We start from the raw sequence: 13,950 nt of genomic DNA, 5'->3' as shown, positions 1-13,950 counted from the left end.
CGAGCTGTTTACCCGCCGTTTCACCTCAGAACCGTGGGCTAGACAGGGTGGCAGACGCGTGCTCCAAGCTGGAAGAAAAGGGCCTCATTCTCCATCCCTCCATCAGTCAACCTCTTCAGGGGCTGTCCTGCTACATGTGCCACTGTCTCTGGGACCACACAGGAGCATGTAGGTTGTTGTAAGTGGCAGCAGCAGAAGAAATCCCTTGGTGAGCCTCAATTTAGGGGCCGTAATGGTTGACAGAAATGCCCACTGTGAGGCTCCCCTCTGAGCTGACCCTGTGACTCCAGAGCTGTCAGGCCTGACCCCGAGAGAGTCGCAGAGGAAGCAATCCATGTGTATAAGGGTGCTTTCCCCATGTGGGGCTCTGCATGGAATTGGCCACAGAAACACAACACATGGTGGCCATGCTGAGCCCAGCCCCAGGCGGCTACAGAATCCTGGGTACACGGGTGGCTGCTATTTTAAGCCGAGGATGCTTGAAGCTTGGCCTGGGTCCCTGGCAGGCAGCCCGGACTCTGGCACCAGTTTCTCGAACTTCTAAAGACTCCACTTGTGGTCGCCAAGTGACCTGAAGGGGGGGCTAAGGGCATCCCAGGTTCTCCAAAGCAAGAGGCTAATGAGAGATCTGGGATGTGGGGGAGTCTTCCAAGCCCTTCTTCTGCCTGCTCTGTGGCCATCACAGGGCAGCTTGGGCCAAGTTTCATGTCACAGGCATTTCTGCCCAGCAGTCCTGCCATGCCACCAGCATTCACACATGGGGTGTTGGTGCTCAGGAGCCCCCACAGCAGGGCTGTTGGCTCAACTCTCCAGAACGCCTTTATCCTCACTGGGAGACTGAATCCAGAAGCAAGAATACCCCATACCTTCCGGGTCAAACTGCCCCTGAGGTCAGAGATAAGACTGGATTCCCACCTGAGGGCAGAGGCTCATGGGACAGAGAAGATCCCCTTCTGTGACACGCCCCCAAAGAGAGAGTGGGGGGGGATCAGAGAGAGCTTGTCCAGCCCTGCTGATCCCCCAGGAAGGATTTGGAAAGATCACAAGAGCAGTGCTCACAGTATGTTCTGGCCCAGACACCAGGTTCGCAAGCTTTGGGTAGACTTATCCCATCTCATGAAAAGCTTCTCCAGTTCACTCTCAGCAATCCATGTGTTGCTACATGACTCATGTGCTCCACAGCCCAAGGCGTGGCCCTGTGCTCTGTGGCCTCACTCGATGTGTGATTGCACATATCTGCATAGACCCCATCTCTGTCCCATCCGGAGCCTAGGTCTCCATGCAGGTGGCACAGAGGCAGTGAGCCATGTTATCCCCTTTGAAGCTTTGTTGGTGTGGCGGGGGACCCCTGAGCTTCCCACATCCCTCAGAGGACATGGTTGAGACTCCCATCTCCCAGGGGCCCAGCTGAAACCCCCATCTTTAGGGGGTGCTGTTGGGTACACTCACCGTGTAGAGTTCATTGGTGACTTTCAGCAGTTCCTCATGCATCTGCAGCCCAATTTCCTTGCTCTAGAACATGAGAGAGGAACAGACATCAGAGAAGGAAATCACAGAAAGACCAAAGGGGACATGTTTGGGGGAGGCACAAGAAGAGGTACAGACATCCACAGTTTCATTAATGTACCCCTAAGTCCTCAGCAGGCAACAGGTATTCACAGAGGCTCCCTGCAAAGACACTCTCCTGCATGCTGGGGTCTGTCACATGGATGACTCTGAAACAACCACCGTCACTTGGCCTGGTCCTCCTTCTGGGGCTTAATGCTGGTGCCACCAGAACTGGGGGTGTTGCCCCCTTCTCTTGAAGGTACATGAGAGAGGGTTCCACAAAGCAGAGTTTGAGAAGCAGTGTTCTAGCCTCTCAGGGGGGGTAGGACAGAACAAACATCAGGCACATTAACCCCACGAGCTGCCTACAGATGTTCATCACCCCGCCATGAGGCCATGAGGTTAGAACTGTGGTAGTAAGAGAAAGAGCTTAAAAGAAAATGGCTCCTCCCAGGGCCTGACCTGGAGCCTACCATGAGCTACATTCTGAAAGGGACTAGACATCCAGCACTAGATGCCTTAGAAGAGCTGGCTGGACAGAAAGGGTGGGTTTTCGCCTGGAGAATTTTGGGGGGGCTCTGGGTTTGGAGGGGCAGTGATGTGGCCTGGATCCTTTCCCCCCAAGGATATACTCAGGTTTGCATGAAGATTAGTGGCACTTCCCAACTGCAGAGCTTGAAGTCACATTCTCAAGCCTACAGGGACCATCACCTCACCATTATTTGGGTAACTATTCTATTTTTGCAGGTCAGCTCATAAAGACCCCTATTATGTACTGCTGAACTCAGCCCCTCAGCCATGTGCTGTCCCTTTGTTCCCTCCGCCTCTAGCATGACCCACCAACTGCATCCAGAACACTCAGGTACCAGGATATAACAGCTAAATGTGACCCAGCACCAGGCATGGCCCATCCTGGGTCCCTTTTCCTGGGGCTGCCTGGGGTTGGCTCTCACAATAGACATCGACATCAGAGACAGTTCCTGAGATCCGTGATGACACCCACCCAGTTCTGGTGGTTACAGATAGACAGCATTGTGTCACAAACATAGTACAGGAGTTTAAGTGCTGCCATTCATACGGCCGGCCTGGGTTCCATTCCATTCCATTCCATCCATAGGGACTTCTGAGTCTGACATTGGGCAATCCCTGAGCACAGAGCCAGCTGTAGTTTATAAACCAAGATTAAACAAAAACTAAACAGACCTGACCTGCTGCTGAAGTCTGTCTAAGGGTAGCCATGCTATCACCATTCCTTGGGATGTAAAAATCTTATCATCTTTTGGGACCATGAACTAACTTTCATTGCCCATTTGGACATAAAATATCATCTTACTGGGACATAAAATTTTACTATCTATTTGGACATGATTTTAATCCTATTCTTCAGTCCTACCTGCCACTTCATGGACCTGATCTTGGAGTGACCATGACAGCCCTACCACCACTACCTCCTGAGCTATGCTGAATCCTGACCCAGGCAGGAGGGGGCCCACACTCAGCCCTCCCCAGGAGGCTAAGTCACAACCCAGAGCCAATGGTGCAGGATGATTTAATGCTAGGTCTCAGGTGACACTGTAGGGGGCTGTCCCTAGGGCATTCACCTGCTGTTGCAGTGGCTGGCTGGGCAGTCTGGTCCCATTGCCCATCCATGACCACATCCCAGTTTACCTGATGTGGGGGACTGCTTACTTGGGGTCAACACAATTCTAGCATAAAATCGGTATATTCCATGAGTTACTATTTTTATTGTTTTGTTTTGGAGCCATACCAGGTAATGCTCAACGGTCACTCCAGGATTAACACTCAGGAATCACTTCTGGAGATGCTCAGGGGACCATATGGGACGCTGAGGATTGAATCTGGGTTGACTGTGTGCAGAGCAAACGTTTTTCCTGCTCTACTATGGTTCTAACCTCAATTTTTCATGCAAGTCTTGCCCTGAGCAGAGTGTTTGTTTTCATTCTTTCCAAAACCATTCTCTAGGGAGAATGGTAGATTCAGCTCACACAGCCCTGGGTCCTCTTCAGTGTAGGGTTCCAACCATAGACCCCGAACCCCTCAATACTCAATACCAGGAGGTGTCAGGCAGAATGTAAGGGGCATCGCCCTCCACTCAAGGTCAGCTCTAGGGATCTCCCAGCTGCCTCTTCTTTCCTTTGTTTTTTTTTTATTGTTCTTTTTGGTTTTTGGATCACACCCGGCAGCACTCAGGGGTTACTCCTGGCTCTGAGCTCAGAAATCACTCCTGGCAGGCATGGGAGACCATATGCGATGCTGGGATTCAAACCACCATCTGTCCTGGATCAAGGCAAACACCCTACCACTGCGCTATCTCTCCAGCCCTGCCTCTTCTTTCCTAAGCACAGCCACATGGGCTCCTCTCTCTTCTCACTCTTCTCCACTTGATGCTTTGGGCTTCTGTTCTCTTTGGGGACATTCCCTAGTTTTCTGAGTTATGGGGTTTCCAGCAAATCACAGGAAACAAACTGAGATGAACTATAAACACAAATCCGTGGTCTCTTTTCATTCCAAATCCTCGGCTTTTCCCCCAATCCACATTGTTTTCTCAGCAAATAACCCAACTCGAGTCCCACAGATGTTCTCTATTTAAATATATGATCTATAGAAGTGCTGGCCCAAGGCCAGAGCAATTGTGTTTTCATTCCCAAAGCAGAGGAACAGTGAGATTTCTCCAGCCGGTTCCGAAGGTCAGTGGAGGGCTGCACACTGCGACCTGGATGGCTGCCGGCTAGGTCCCTGGCTGTGTTCCACCTGGTGTATGACGGGGCTGTCATGCTGGGTCATTTGCCCACCCCAGGCATCATCCATAGCCCACCCGCAGCTAACCCACCCCCTGCAGGAAATTTGCTCCTCGCCTCTCCCCCATGGCTTCCCTCTCCCTCTCCCTCTCTCAACCACCTTCCTTCTCTTCTGTCCCTTCCCACATTGATTTCCGCTTCCTGGGGCTGCCACTACAAATGCTGTCATCAATGTGTTTATGCAAGTAGCTGGAATGCAGATCCATACCATGAACTCTTCCCCGCGGTGGGATCATGGGCAGTGGGAGGCCATGGCTGAGAGAAGTGAGGGGCTGGCTAGACCGCAGGCCTCATACCAGACCTTCCCATGCCCATGGGATCACTCCATCATTGCTCCAGGGCCCCACTGTGCTGAGACCCTTCATTTTTACAGACTCAGGATAATTCGTCTAAGGAAATCCAAGGGCAATTTCCAACTGAGTCACCAAGGCAGGGTCTGCTGCTCCTGTATCTCTGTCATTTAAAATAGGATCATTGTTGTTTAAGCCCATTATTATCAACAGTAACCATGCTTGGGTATGCTACTCCCCAATCTTTCTATTAAGCATAAGAAGAAGAAGCCAGGTAATTTTTTAGGGGTTACTTCTGGCTATGCACTCAGAAATCACCCCTGGCTTGGGGGACCATATGGGACACTGGGGGATTGAACCGAGGTCCGTCCTAGGCTAGTGCATGCAAGGCAGACACCTTACACCCTTGTGCCACCGCTCAGGCCCCAAGAAACTAGGTATCGCCTCTCCATCTCTGCATGCGAGGCCCAGAGCCAGCAGCCCACAGCCCAAAACCTTACTGTATTTATAATTATTTTATCTGGGGGCCAAACCTGGCAATGTTCAGGGGTTATTTATTCCTGGCTTTGCACTTAGGGATCATTCCTGGTAGGCTTCCGAAGACCTTCTAGGATGCTGGGGATTAAACCTGGGTTATGGTCATATGCAAGGCAACTACCTTTCCTGTTGTACTATCGCTCAGGCCCCCCAACTAATCCTACTTTAAAGGCTGGAACACTGAGGCTAGGAGAGGGTGAAGAGCAGGACTTAGATCAGAGCTAGTAAGCATGATGCTAGTGACTATTCCAGGAAATTCTGATTACATGTAGAACCTTCTCTGCAGCCTTCTCAGACAGGAAGAAGCACATATGACCTTATATGAATCTATGATGCTAATATTCTACTCCCATCCAGCATGGGATCACTGACTATGCAGGCCTGGATTGCCTTCCAGGCCAAGGCAAGATAAGGGTGGAGGCGGGCAGGCCCTGCAGAAGGGAGTAATCCTTCCCGACTTTGTAGGCTGCTGGCCTACATTTTTTTGTCCTGAATATCTTACTCACAGATAAAAGAGGAGAGAGGCTGGGAGGGGTGGCAGGCTGCACGTCCTGGGAAGCGTGATAAACCTGTCTCCCTGGAACAACATCCTTGAAGGCCTGAAGCATTCAGTCCTGAGTGTGTTTTCCTTCTGTGGTACTCATTTCTCTTCCAGGCAAATATGGAGGCCACCTGACTTACTTGTTGGATTCCAAACAAAACTGATTTATCACTGCTGGATCTCTGGCCAAGCATATCACTTTAACTTCCTTATCACTTTGATCCGCGCTTCTATTTCATTTGCATTGTTTCTAAAAAGGATGCAATTAGAACTACACTATCATTTCGAAAACATCTGTACCTACCTATACCCACAATCTATTGACTCACCACTCATTCAGAAATCTATGCATCCACCCACCCATTCATCCATCCACGAATACACCCATCCACATATTCATTCTCCCACCAATCCATGTACCCATTCATCCAACTATATACCCATTCACCCATCTACCTCATCCACCTATCCATCCCCCTTTCATCTGTTCATTTGTCATTTATCCATTCATCCATCATCTATTCATTTAACCATCCCATCCATTCATATATCCATTCAATCATCACTCTGCCTGATTACCTACCTACTTATCTATCACCCACCCATCAACCTATCAACCTGTTTACTTATTCACCCATTCATCCTCATATCCACTCATCCATCCACATATCCACCCATCCATCCACATATTCACTTATCCTTCCACCCATTTATATATATATATATATATATATACACACATCTACCTACCCATCTCTTGACTCTCCATGTATCTATTTGCCAGCCCATCTATCCACATACCCCATCAACATATCCACCCACATTTCCACTTATCCGTTCATCCATCCCTTTTTTCTTTTTATTTATAAACCTCACTGATAAATCCCCCATTTCCTTCACCTGCGAATATATATATTATCATGTATGTATGAAAACATGAGCTTGGCAGCTTTCCTGGTAAAGCCCCCAAATACCCCAGTTAATTATTCTTAACCCTAGTTTCATTCATTCCCTAATCTATAATCTTCAAAGGGTCTCCAATGTCTAGAAAATAAAGCAATTTTTCATTATGGCACTCAGGGTCCTACTTAATCTGTCTTTCTTCCTTCCCTTCTCAATTTCAGTTCTCTGAGATTTAAAATATTTGAAAGTCAATCTATGCATCCCTACAATAACAAAGAACTCATGGACATATTAGCTACAATAAAGGTCAAGATTTTACCCCATTTTGCACTGACATTACAATTAGGAAACAAAAGCAAAAGGCAGCACATAAGTGTCCCTTGCCTCCTCCCTCCTTCCTGCTTTAACTTAACTAAAATGCACAAATATTCTGACACACTGCACCACTGTGGAGCTTTGGTCTCACCAGAGGCAAATAACATGAACGGGGAAGGTTTTCATGTTTAAAACAGTGTCAGAGTGCACCTTGTTTTGTTGCCCAAGTTGAAGTTTTATCTTCCTTGATACACACAGATATAGCTTTTTCCTCAAATCTCTTGAATAATATTCCATTGTCATTCCATGACCATCCAGGCGTAGAGTACCCTTTCTTCATGGTGAACCTGGTAGATTTCACATCCTGGAGGCTGTGTGTGTGTGTGTGTGTGTGTGTGTGTGTGTGTGTGTGTGTGTGTGTGTGTGTGTGTGTGTGTGTGTAGGAAGAGGAGGAGGAGGAGGAGGAGGTGGAAGAGGAGAAGGAAGAGAAGTGAAGTACATTGCTAGGATATTTTTAGATCAAACTAAGAAATACAATATCTGGATCACAGGGTCTCTTGTTTTCCTTTCTTAGATATTGCTTAAGTCCCTCAAAAGGACCATTTTTTTAGGCTCCCAAAAAATATTTTTACAAGCACTTTGGACTCTAACCATACCTCATGTTGTTTTCTCATACCTTCTCCATATCTCCATATTCCCATCAAATATGATCATTTTATGTTTCTGGCCACTTCACTTTCCCTTTCTGTATATCTAGACAGGATTTTTTTTTTTTTTTTGGTTTTTGGTTTTTGGACCACACCCGGCGATGCTCAGGGGTTAGTCCTGGCTGTCTGCTCAGAAATAGCTCCTAGCAGGCACGGGGGACCATATGAGACACCGGGATTCAAACCAACCACCTTTGGTTCTGGATCGGCTGCTTGCAAGGCAAATGCTGCTGTGCTATCTCTCCAGGCCCCTAGACATGATTCTATTGTAGTTGTTGTTTTTAATTTATTTGTAGAAAAAATTGCTATCAAACTTTATCACAGACCCTTTTGGTGTCAACAAAAGACTTACTCCTCATGTACAGCACAAGTGAGAGTTCCCCCATCAGCCAATGCCCTCAATTCCCAGCTCTAATCCATGTTAAGGTTTCTACTCTTTGTTTGTTTGCTTTTCATATTAAATTATAGGAGTTGGTTTTTATTTTTATTTGGTGGTGAGCACCACCACCACCACATCCGGTGGTGCTCATGGGTTACTTCTGGTTCTACACTCAAAAATTACTCCTGGTGGGCTCAGGGGATCATATGGGGTTCCAGGAATCAAAACTCTATTGGCTGTGTGGAAGGCAAATACCCTACTTACTGCACTATCGCTCTTTATCCAGGTGTTGGTTTTTATACCCTAAATATTCGCTTTTTATTCATTCTATGCCTGCAAATGTCTTTTTGTATCACCTGCATCTTTGTGTGACATGTTTGTTCTCATGCAGTAGCATTCATTGGCATCCCTTCATGGCTTATGCTTTTCTGTTTCCACAAAGTAGACTTTCCCCCATGAGATCTTAAATATTATTTTCTACACTTGTGAACAGTCTAATATTTTTCTCTTTTTTTTTGGCCCTTTAAAGTCCACCAAAAATATGTTTTTGTGAAAGCCTATTATTTCCCCCAAAATCTCACCAGACAAATAAATCACGTGTGTGCCTATGTGAGCATGTATGTGTGAAATAGGTTCCTGAAAATAGGAAAGGACACACCAGCCATGGACTCACCCCCATTTACTTAGAGTCTTTTATCCCCAGTCTATGTCAGATCTACAGTGCCCTACCCTGCACTATATCCCTATTTAGGCTCCCTTTTCTGTATTGCTGGAGAGTTTACAAAACCATCCTAAAATCACCTGTCTAGATAACCACTGTCAAGGAAGTGATGATGACAAAGTCCAACGGACATTAAAAAATAAAACCTACAGACTTTATTTACTTGGGAGTGGTGCCATTCCTAGCAGTGCTCAGGAGTTGCTCCTGGATCTGCTCTCAGAAATTACTGCTGGTGGCGGGCACCATATGAGATGCTGGGGGTCAAACCTGGGGTGGCCATGTGCTACCTGCTGTATTACCACTCTAGTCCAGATTTTATTTGTTTACCATAGTACAGTGAAGTAAGAAATAAAAGTCAGATAAAAAGCTTTTTAAAATCATTTTATAGATAAAAGGGCCATTATTCTGAATAATTGATGGATTCTAAAAATCATCATGAAATTATGAAGTATTTATGTCTGAATGACCATGAAAGCATCACTTATGAGAACTTCTACAATGTCACTGATTCGGTTATTTTTTTGGTCTTGGGGTCACACTTGCTGACACTCAGGGGTTACTTCTGGCTTTGCACTCAGAAATTGCCCCTGGCAGGCTCAGGGGACCATATGGGATGCTGGGATTTGAACCAGGGTCTGTCCTGGGTTGGCTGCATGCAAGACAGATGCCCAACCGCTGTGCTATATCTCTGGCCCTTAACATATGTATTTTTTTTTTTTGGTTTTTGGGCCACACCCGGTAACGCTCAGGGGTTACTCCTGGCTATGTGCTCAGAAGTTGCTCCTGGCTTGGGGGACCATATGGGACACCGGGGGATCGAACCGTGGTCCGTCCAAGGCTAGCACAGGCAAGGCAGGCGCCTTACCTTTAGCGCCACCGCCCGGCCCTAACATATGTATTTTTAAATTACATTTTCTAATTGGGTGTGGCTGGAACCCAGGCAAGCTATTAAATTTTATATGCTGATCTTATAGCCTGTCACTGAGGTGTGCTCTCTTCAAAAGAAATATGTATTGTTAGATTTTGGTAATTACCTTTCATCAGGATAAAAGCAGCTGCTAGTTATGTATTCTCAATTTGCAACGATTTTTCACTTGAGATCATGAAATGTTGGGTGCATGCTTTGTAAAGGTCAAGAACGCTGCTCCTCTGCCATTTGGCTCTATACTTACAATGGAATGAAGGGCCAATGTAATAAGGCAAGAAAAAGAAATAGGGGGCTATGCAAAGATTATGATACATTGGAAGGAGTCGGTGAGAGGGTTCCTAAAAATTCCACTCATCTCTGCTCTTTGGACTTGTGTACCCAAATAAAACATTCCTTCAGCCTTTGCCTCCAATCTTCTCACTGGTGCCTTTCTCAATGAGGAGTGCCAATAAACAACAACCAATATTCACTGACTGGTGACCAGGTAGGCACGTTTGAAGCATCACAACCACTCTAGAGACAAGATCATTGATTGTTCCATTTGAAACTCATGGCTAGAATGTGATGGCAGGAGCAGGAAACAGGAACCATGCCCATGTCCCTCACAGTGATACTGGAACCCCACACCTATACCAACACTCACTGCCTTCTTACACACATCCCTAAACCCTCCTGTCAACTTTGGCTAAACCCAACTCTAAATCTTCATGTCATAATGAACATAATGATGTAACCCCAAACCATCAATACTTGGGGTGTTTGCTCCAACTCTGGGGGCCCAGCAGACATCAGTCTCCCCACTTCTGCCCACTTTGGAATTGCCTGAGATATAGAGATTCTGCCCAGGGCCACACGCTCTGTCAGAAGCATCCAAGGATTACAAAGGCCCTGAGGTCTGTCCATAGTCCAAAGAAGAGGCTCGAGAATTCTAGAGGTCCCTGAGAAATCCCGGGGTCTGCTGTATTTATCCAAGCTTCCTACTCATGCTCTAAGATCCCCTAATCCCCCTAGGCTCATAGCAACCCCACCTGCCTCCCCTAAAACCTTCCCCATGCTCCCAACTCAGCCAGGAAGTCCTCTGGGTTTGGAGCCAAACTAATCCCTGAATTTGCCACCTACCCATCTCCCCAGGAAAGACTTTGTGGGGGGCGGGTGCTGAATCAGGCTTCTTTCTCTCCCTCCTTCAGCACCGAATTTAAGCAACAGGCTTGGGTTTTGGACACATGTGAATTTGAACTCCAGCTCTGGAGCCTTTGTGTCAGTTTTCTTTCCTGGCAATGGACTCACATCATCCTTGATGATGCTTTTAGAATGAAACATCTGGGGCTAGAGAGATAACCCAGCAAGAGGGTGTTTGCCTTGCATACAGCCAACCCGGGTTTGATCCCAAGCATCCTGAGCCTGCCAGGAGTAATCCTTGAGTGCTGCCAGGGTATGGCCAAAGAACAACAACAACAACAACAACAACAAAGAATGAAATTTCTGAGGTCAAAGCAATAATACAGCAGAGCAGATAGGGCACTTGCTTTGCATGCAGCATGAGTTCAGTCTCTAGCAAATTTCCCTAGGAATATGATTCCCTGAGCACCGGCAGGAGTAATACCTAAGTACAGAGCCACTAGTAACCCCTGAGCATTAATTAGTATGCCCCCCACTATAAAAGCACCCCCAAAACAAAAGAATTAATATCTGTGGGCCACTGGTTCAGAGCCCAGGGTTCTGCCAACACACACTGACTCTGAAAACAAGATCACTGTTTGAGTAACATCTACTAGTAACTAAGATCTAATCTGGGCAGGGGCTCCCCAGAGGGAATGGCCTAGCAGATTTGGGAGTTCGGGGTGGGGAGAGGTTGAAGGGGCTCCAAACAGAAGCCTCCTTCAAACCCTCATTTTCTCCCCTGCCCACAAATGGAGAGAAGCACTTGGCCCCGAAGCCTTGGCCAGTCGTGGTGCTTTTGATCCTGATGACAAAGCAAGGCAATTACCAGGCACAAAAGCCCTGATTTATTTATGAAACATGACGGACGTCTTGGGGGCGGGAAGGAAACGGCTCCCAGAACCCCAGCCCTGATTGCCACACAGCAAGAGCCTTGCTTTCAAACACGAGCCCCACAGAAGCCCTCCTTCACCCCAAGAGTCTTTCCTCATTAGTACTCCTCCCACCCAGCCGAGCTGCCTGGCTTCCCACAATCAAATTCACCTCACGGTGGCCCGAGTGATTAAATTCTGCGGGCACCAGAGCAGAGAGTAATGGATGGCCATTGTATGGGGGGCCCAAGCTGCCTTACCCAGGCTGGGAATCAGGGAGGGGCTGGAAGGCAGGCGGGGTGCAGATGGCACCTCCTGTGGGCCCTGAGAACAACCCACCTGGGGCCAGAGACTCAGTGTCCCCACTTGTCAATTCAGAGGTTAGGGTCCAGCACAGCTTTCTCCAGGTGTGGTTTCTGGCCACTGCATCCCCCAGACACTTGTCACCACATGGCTTCCTGATTTCCCTGAGGCAGGTAGGGCCCAAATCTTCACCTCACAAACCCTCTAGAGGGCTCTGGGAGACATTTGGAGAATCTTGGGAGATGGCATTTAAAGAGCGAGGCAGGCCACAGTCTGGGGTGGGCATGATCGCGAATGGTGCCTGCCCGGCCCAAGGCTGCTCCATTCCCGCCACCCACCTCACCCACACTTGGTGGTGCTGGCAGCACTTCCCACCACTCAAGAGAGAAGCAGCATCCGAGCTGGTGTGAAATCTCACATTTTAAAATACTGCTCTCGTTTTCCTCAGCCCAGTGAGAGCCAAGCTGGCTGCAACTGAGAAGTTCGGGTGCCATAAGGCAGACTCAAATCCTCGCTTCCCTACCTCCCTATACACATATTCTCACACACTTCTCCCTCCACACAAAATCACACATTCACACATATGAATCTGCACACTGAAATATATGCACACTGCATGTACACTTAGGCACATGATCACAAGCTACATATAAACATATATACTTATGCATATCACATTCTCGCACATATATTATTGCGGGTATCCTCTCCCCCACCTTCTTATTTATCCCCCCTGAATGATCAGAACTGCCCACATCTGGAATGGGCGGGTAGAGGAGTTTGCATGAGGGAGAAAGAAGGGGATAAGAAGTTAGGGAGAGAAGTGGATGAGAGGCATCACTACCAGAGATTCAGCATCAGATTCAGCACTAGCCATTGAGCATCATCAAAGAAGCAGCAGCAGTAACATCACCAAAGGGAGTTGGTCAGCCTGGAAGCCAGTTAGGAAGCCTGGAAAAGCCGCTGAAAGGGAGACAGAGGCCGAGAGAGCCCAGAAGGAGTAGAGAAGGAGCTGCTAAGAAAAGGCTTGGTATAGAGGCCATGAAGAGGTGTGCATGCAAAAGGGACTGTGAAATAAAATTGGCTGACTCCTGAAACTTCATCTGACTGCTTTGGGAATATCTCCGCCCTCGCCCTGCAACCTTCAGACCTGCCAGACTATAGGGGCTGCAGGAGCTGGATCGAGCCCAGGAAGGCCTCACCATCTCCCCACACCAACACTAGGACTAATTGTTTTATATTAAGACAACAACTGGCGCCCAACGTGGGGCGTACACACAGTCACAAAACACATACAATCATGCATATGCGCACGCAAACACGCAAACATCCTTACACATTTCTATTCACTCTCACCCTCTCTCACACACTCAGCCACACACACACACACACACACACACACACACACACACACACCACCTGGCAGGCTCCTCTTTTCCCCACCATAGTCAGCTCCCTGAGGACTCTTCTCCACTGTCTCTCCTGGTTTGTACCTGCAGGAGAGACAGGGTCAAAGAATCATTTGGAGAGGGAGGAGCCAGTGGGGGAAAGAGCAAGAGAAAGGCAGAAAGGGAAAAAGGAAAAGAGAAAAAGACACAGAGGGGAGGAGGCCTCTCCAGCACACTTGGAAAAATCACCCAATTGCTTCTTGTGAAATTGCTCAACTACAGAGACTTGGCCAGAATCTAGTACAGCTTTCAACAGCAAATATAGAGTCGCATGTCCAATAAAGGCACAGACTGCGCTCACAGCACAGGGATAAGGATAAGGACACTGTTTTGTGTGCATTTGATCCATGTCCACCACTAGTTCCTTGACATGTGGCCCCTGGACATAACCAGGTGTAGCCCTAGAAGGGTGTCTCCAAGCACCACTAATGAATGGCCTTGGTGGCCCCTGACACTGCAAGACCCAAGCATCTCTGCACCC

The 13,950-nt window shown here is 47.8% G+C and overlaps 1 protein-coding gene across 3 annotated transcripts in view; it reads right to left on the bottom strand.

The window, feature by feature from the left end:
- Positions 1-13,950, bottom strand: part of SRGAP3 (SLIT-ROBO Rho GTPase activating protein 3) — a 434,101-nt gene that overhangs the window by 57,115 nt on the left and 363,036 nt on the right. For all 3 annotated transcript variants that reach the window (XM_049766260.1, XM_049766261.1, XM_049766259.1), the window contains one exon: positions 1,450-1,512. In XM_049766260.1, the coding sequence (XP_049622217.1) occupies positions 1,450-1,512 (63 nt within the window). The remainder of the gene's footprint in view (positions 1-1,449; positions 1,513-13,950) is intronic.

Source organism: Suncus etruscus, chromosome 20 (assembly GCF_024139225.1).
Source record: "Suncus etruscus isolate mSunEtr1 chromosome 20, mSunEtr1.pri.cur, whole genome shotgun sequence".
In the NCBI taxonomy this organism is placed as follows: Eukaryota; Metazoa; Chordata; class Mammalia; order Eulipotyphla; family Soricidae; genus Suncus; species Suncus etruscus.
The sequence above is the reverse complement of the archived record's forward strand: the minus strand, read 5'-3'. Positions and strand labels throughout refer to the sequence as shown.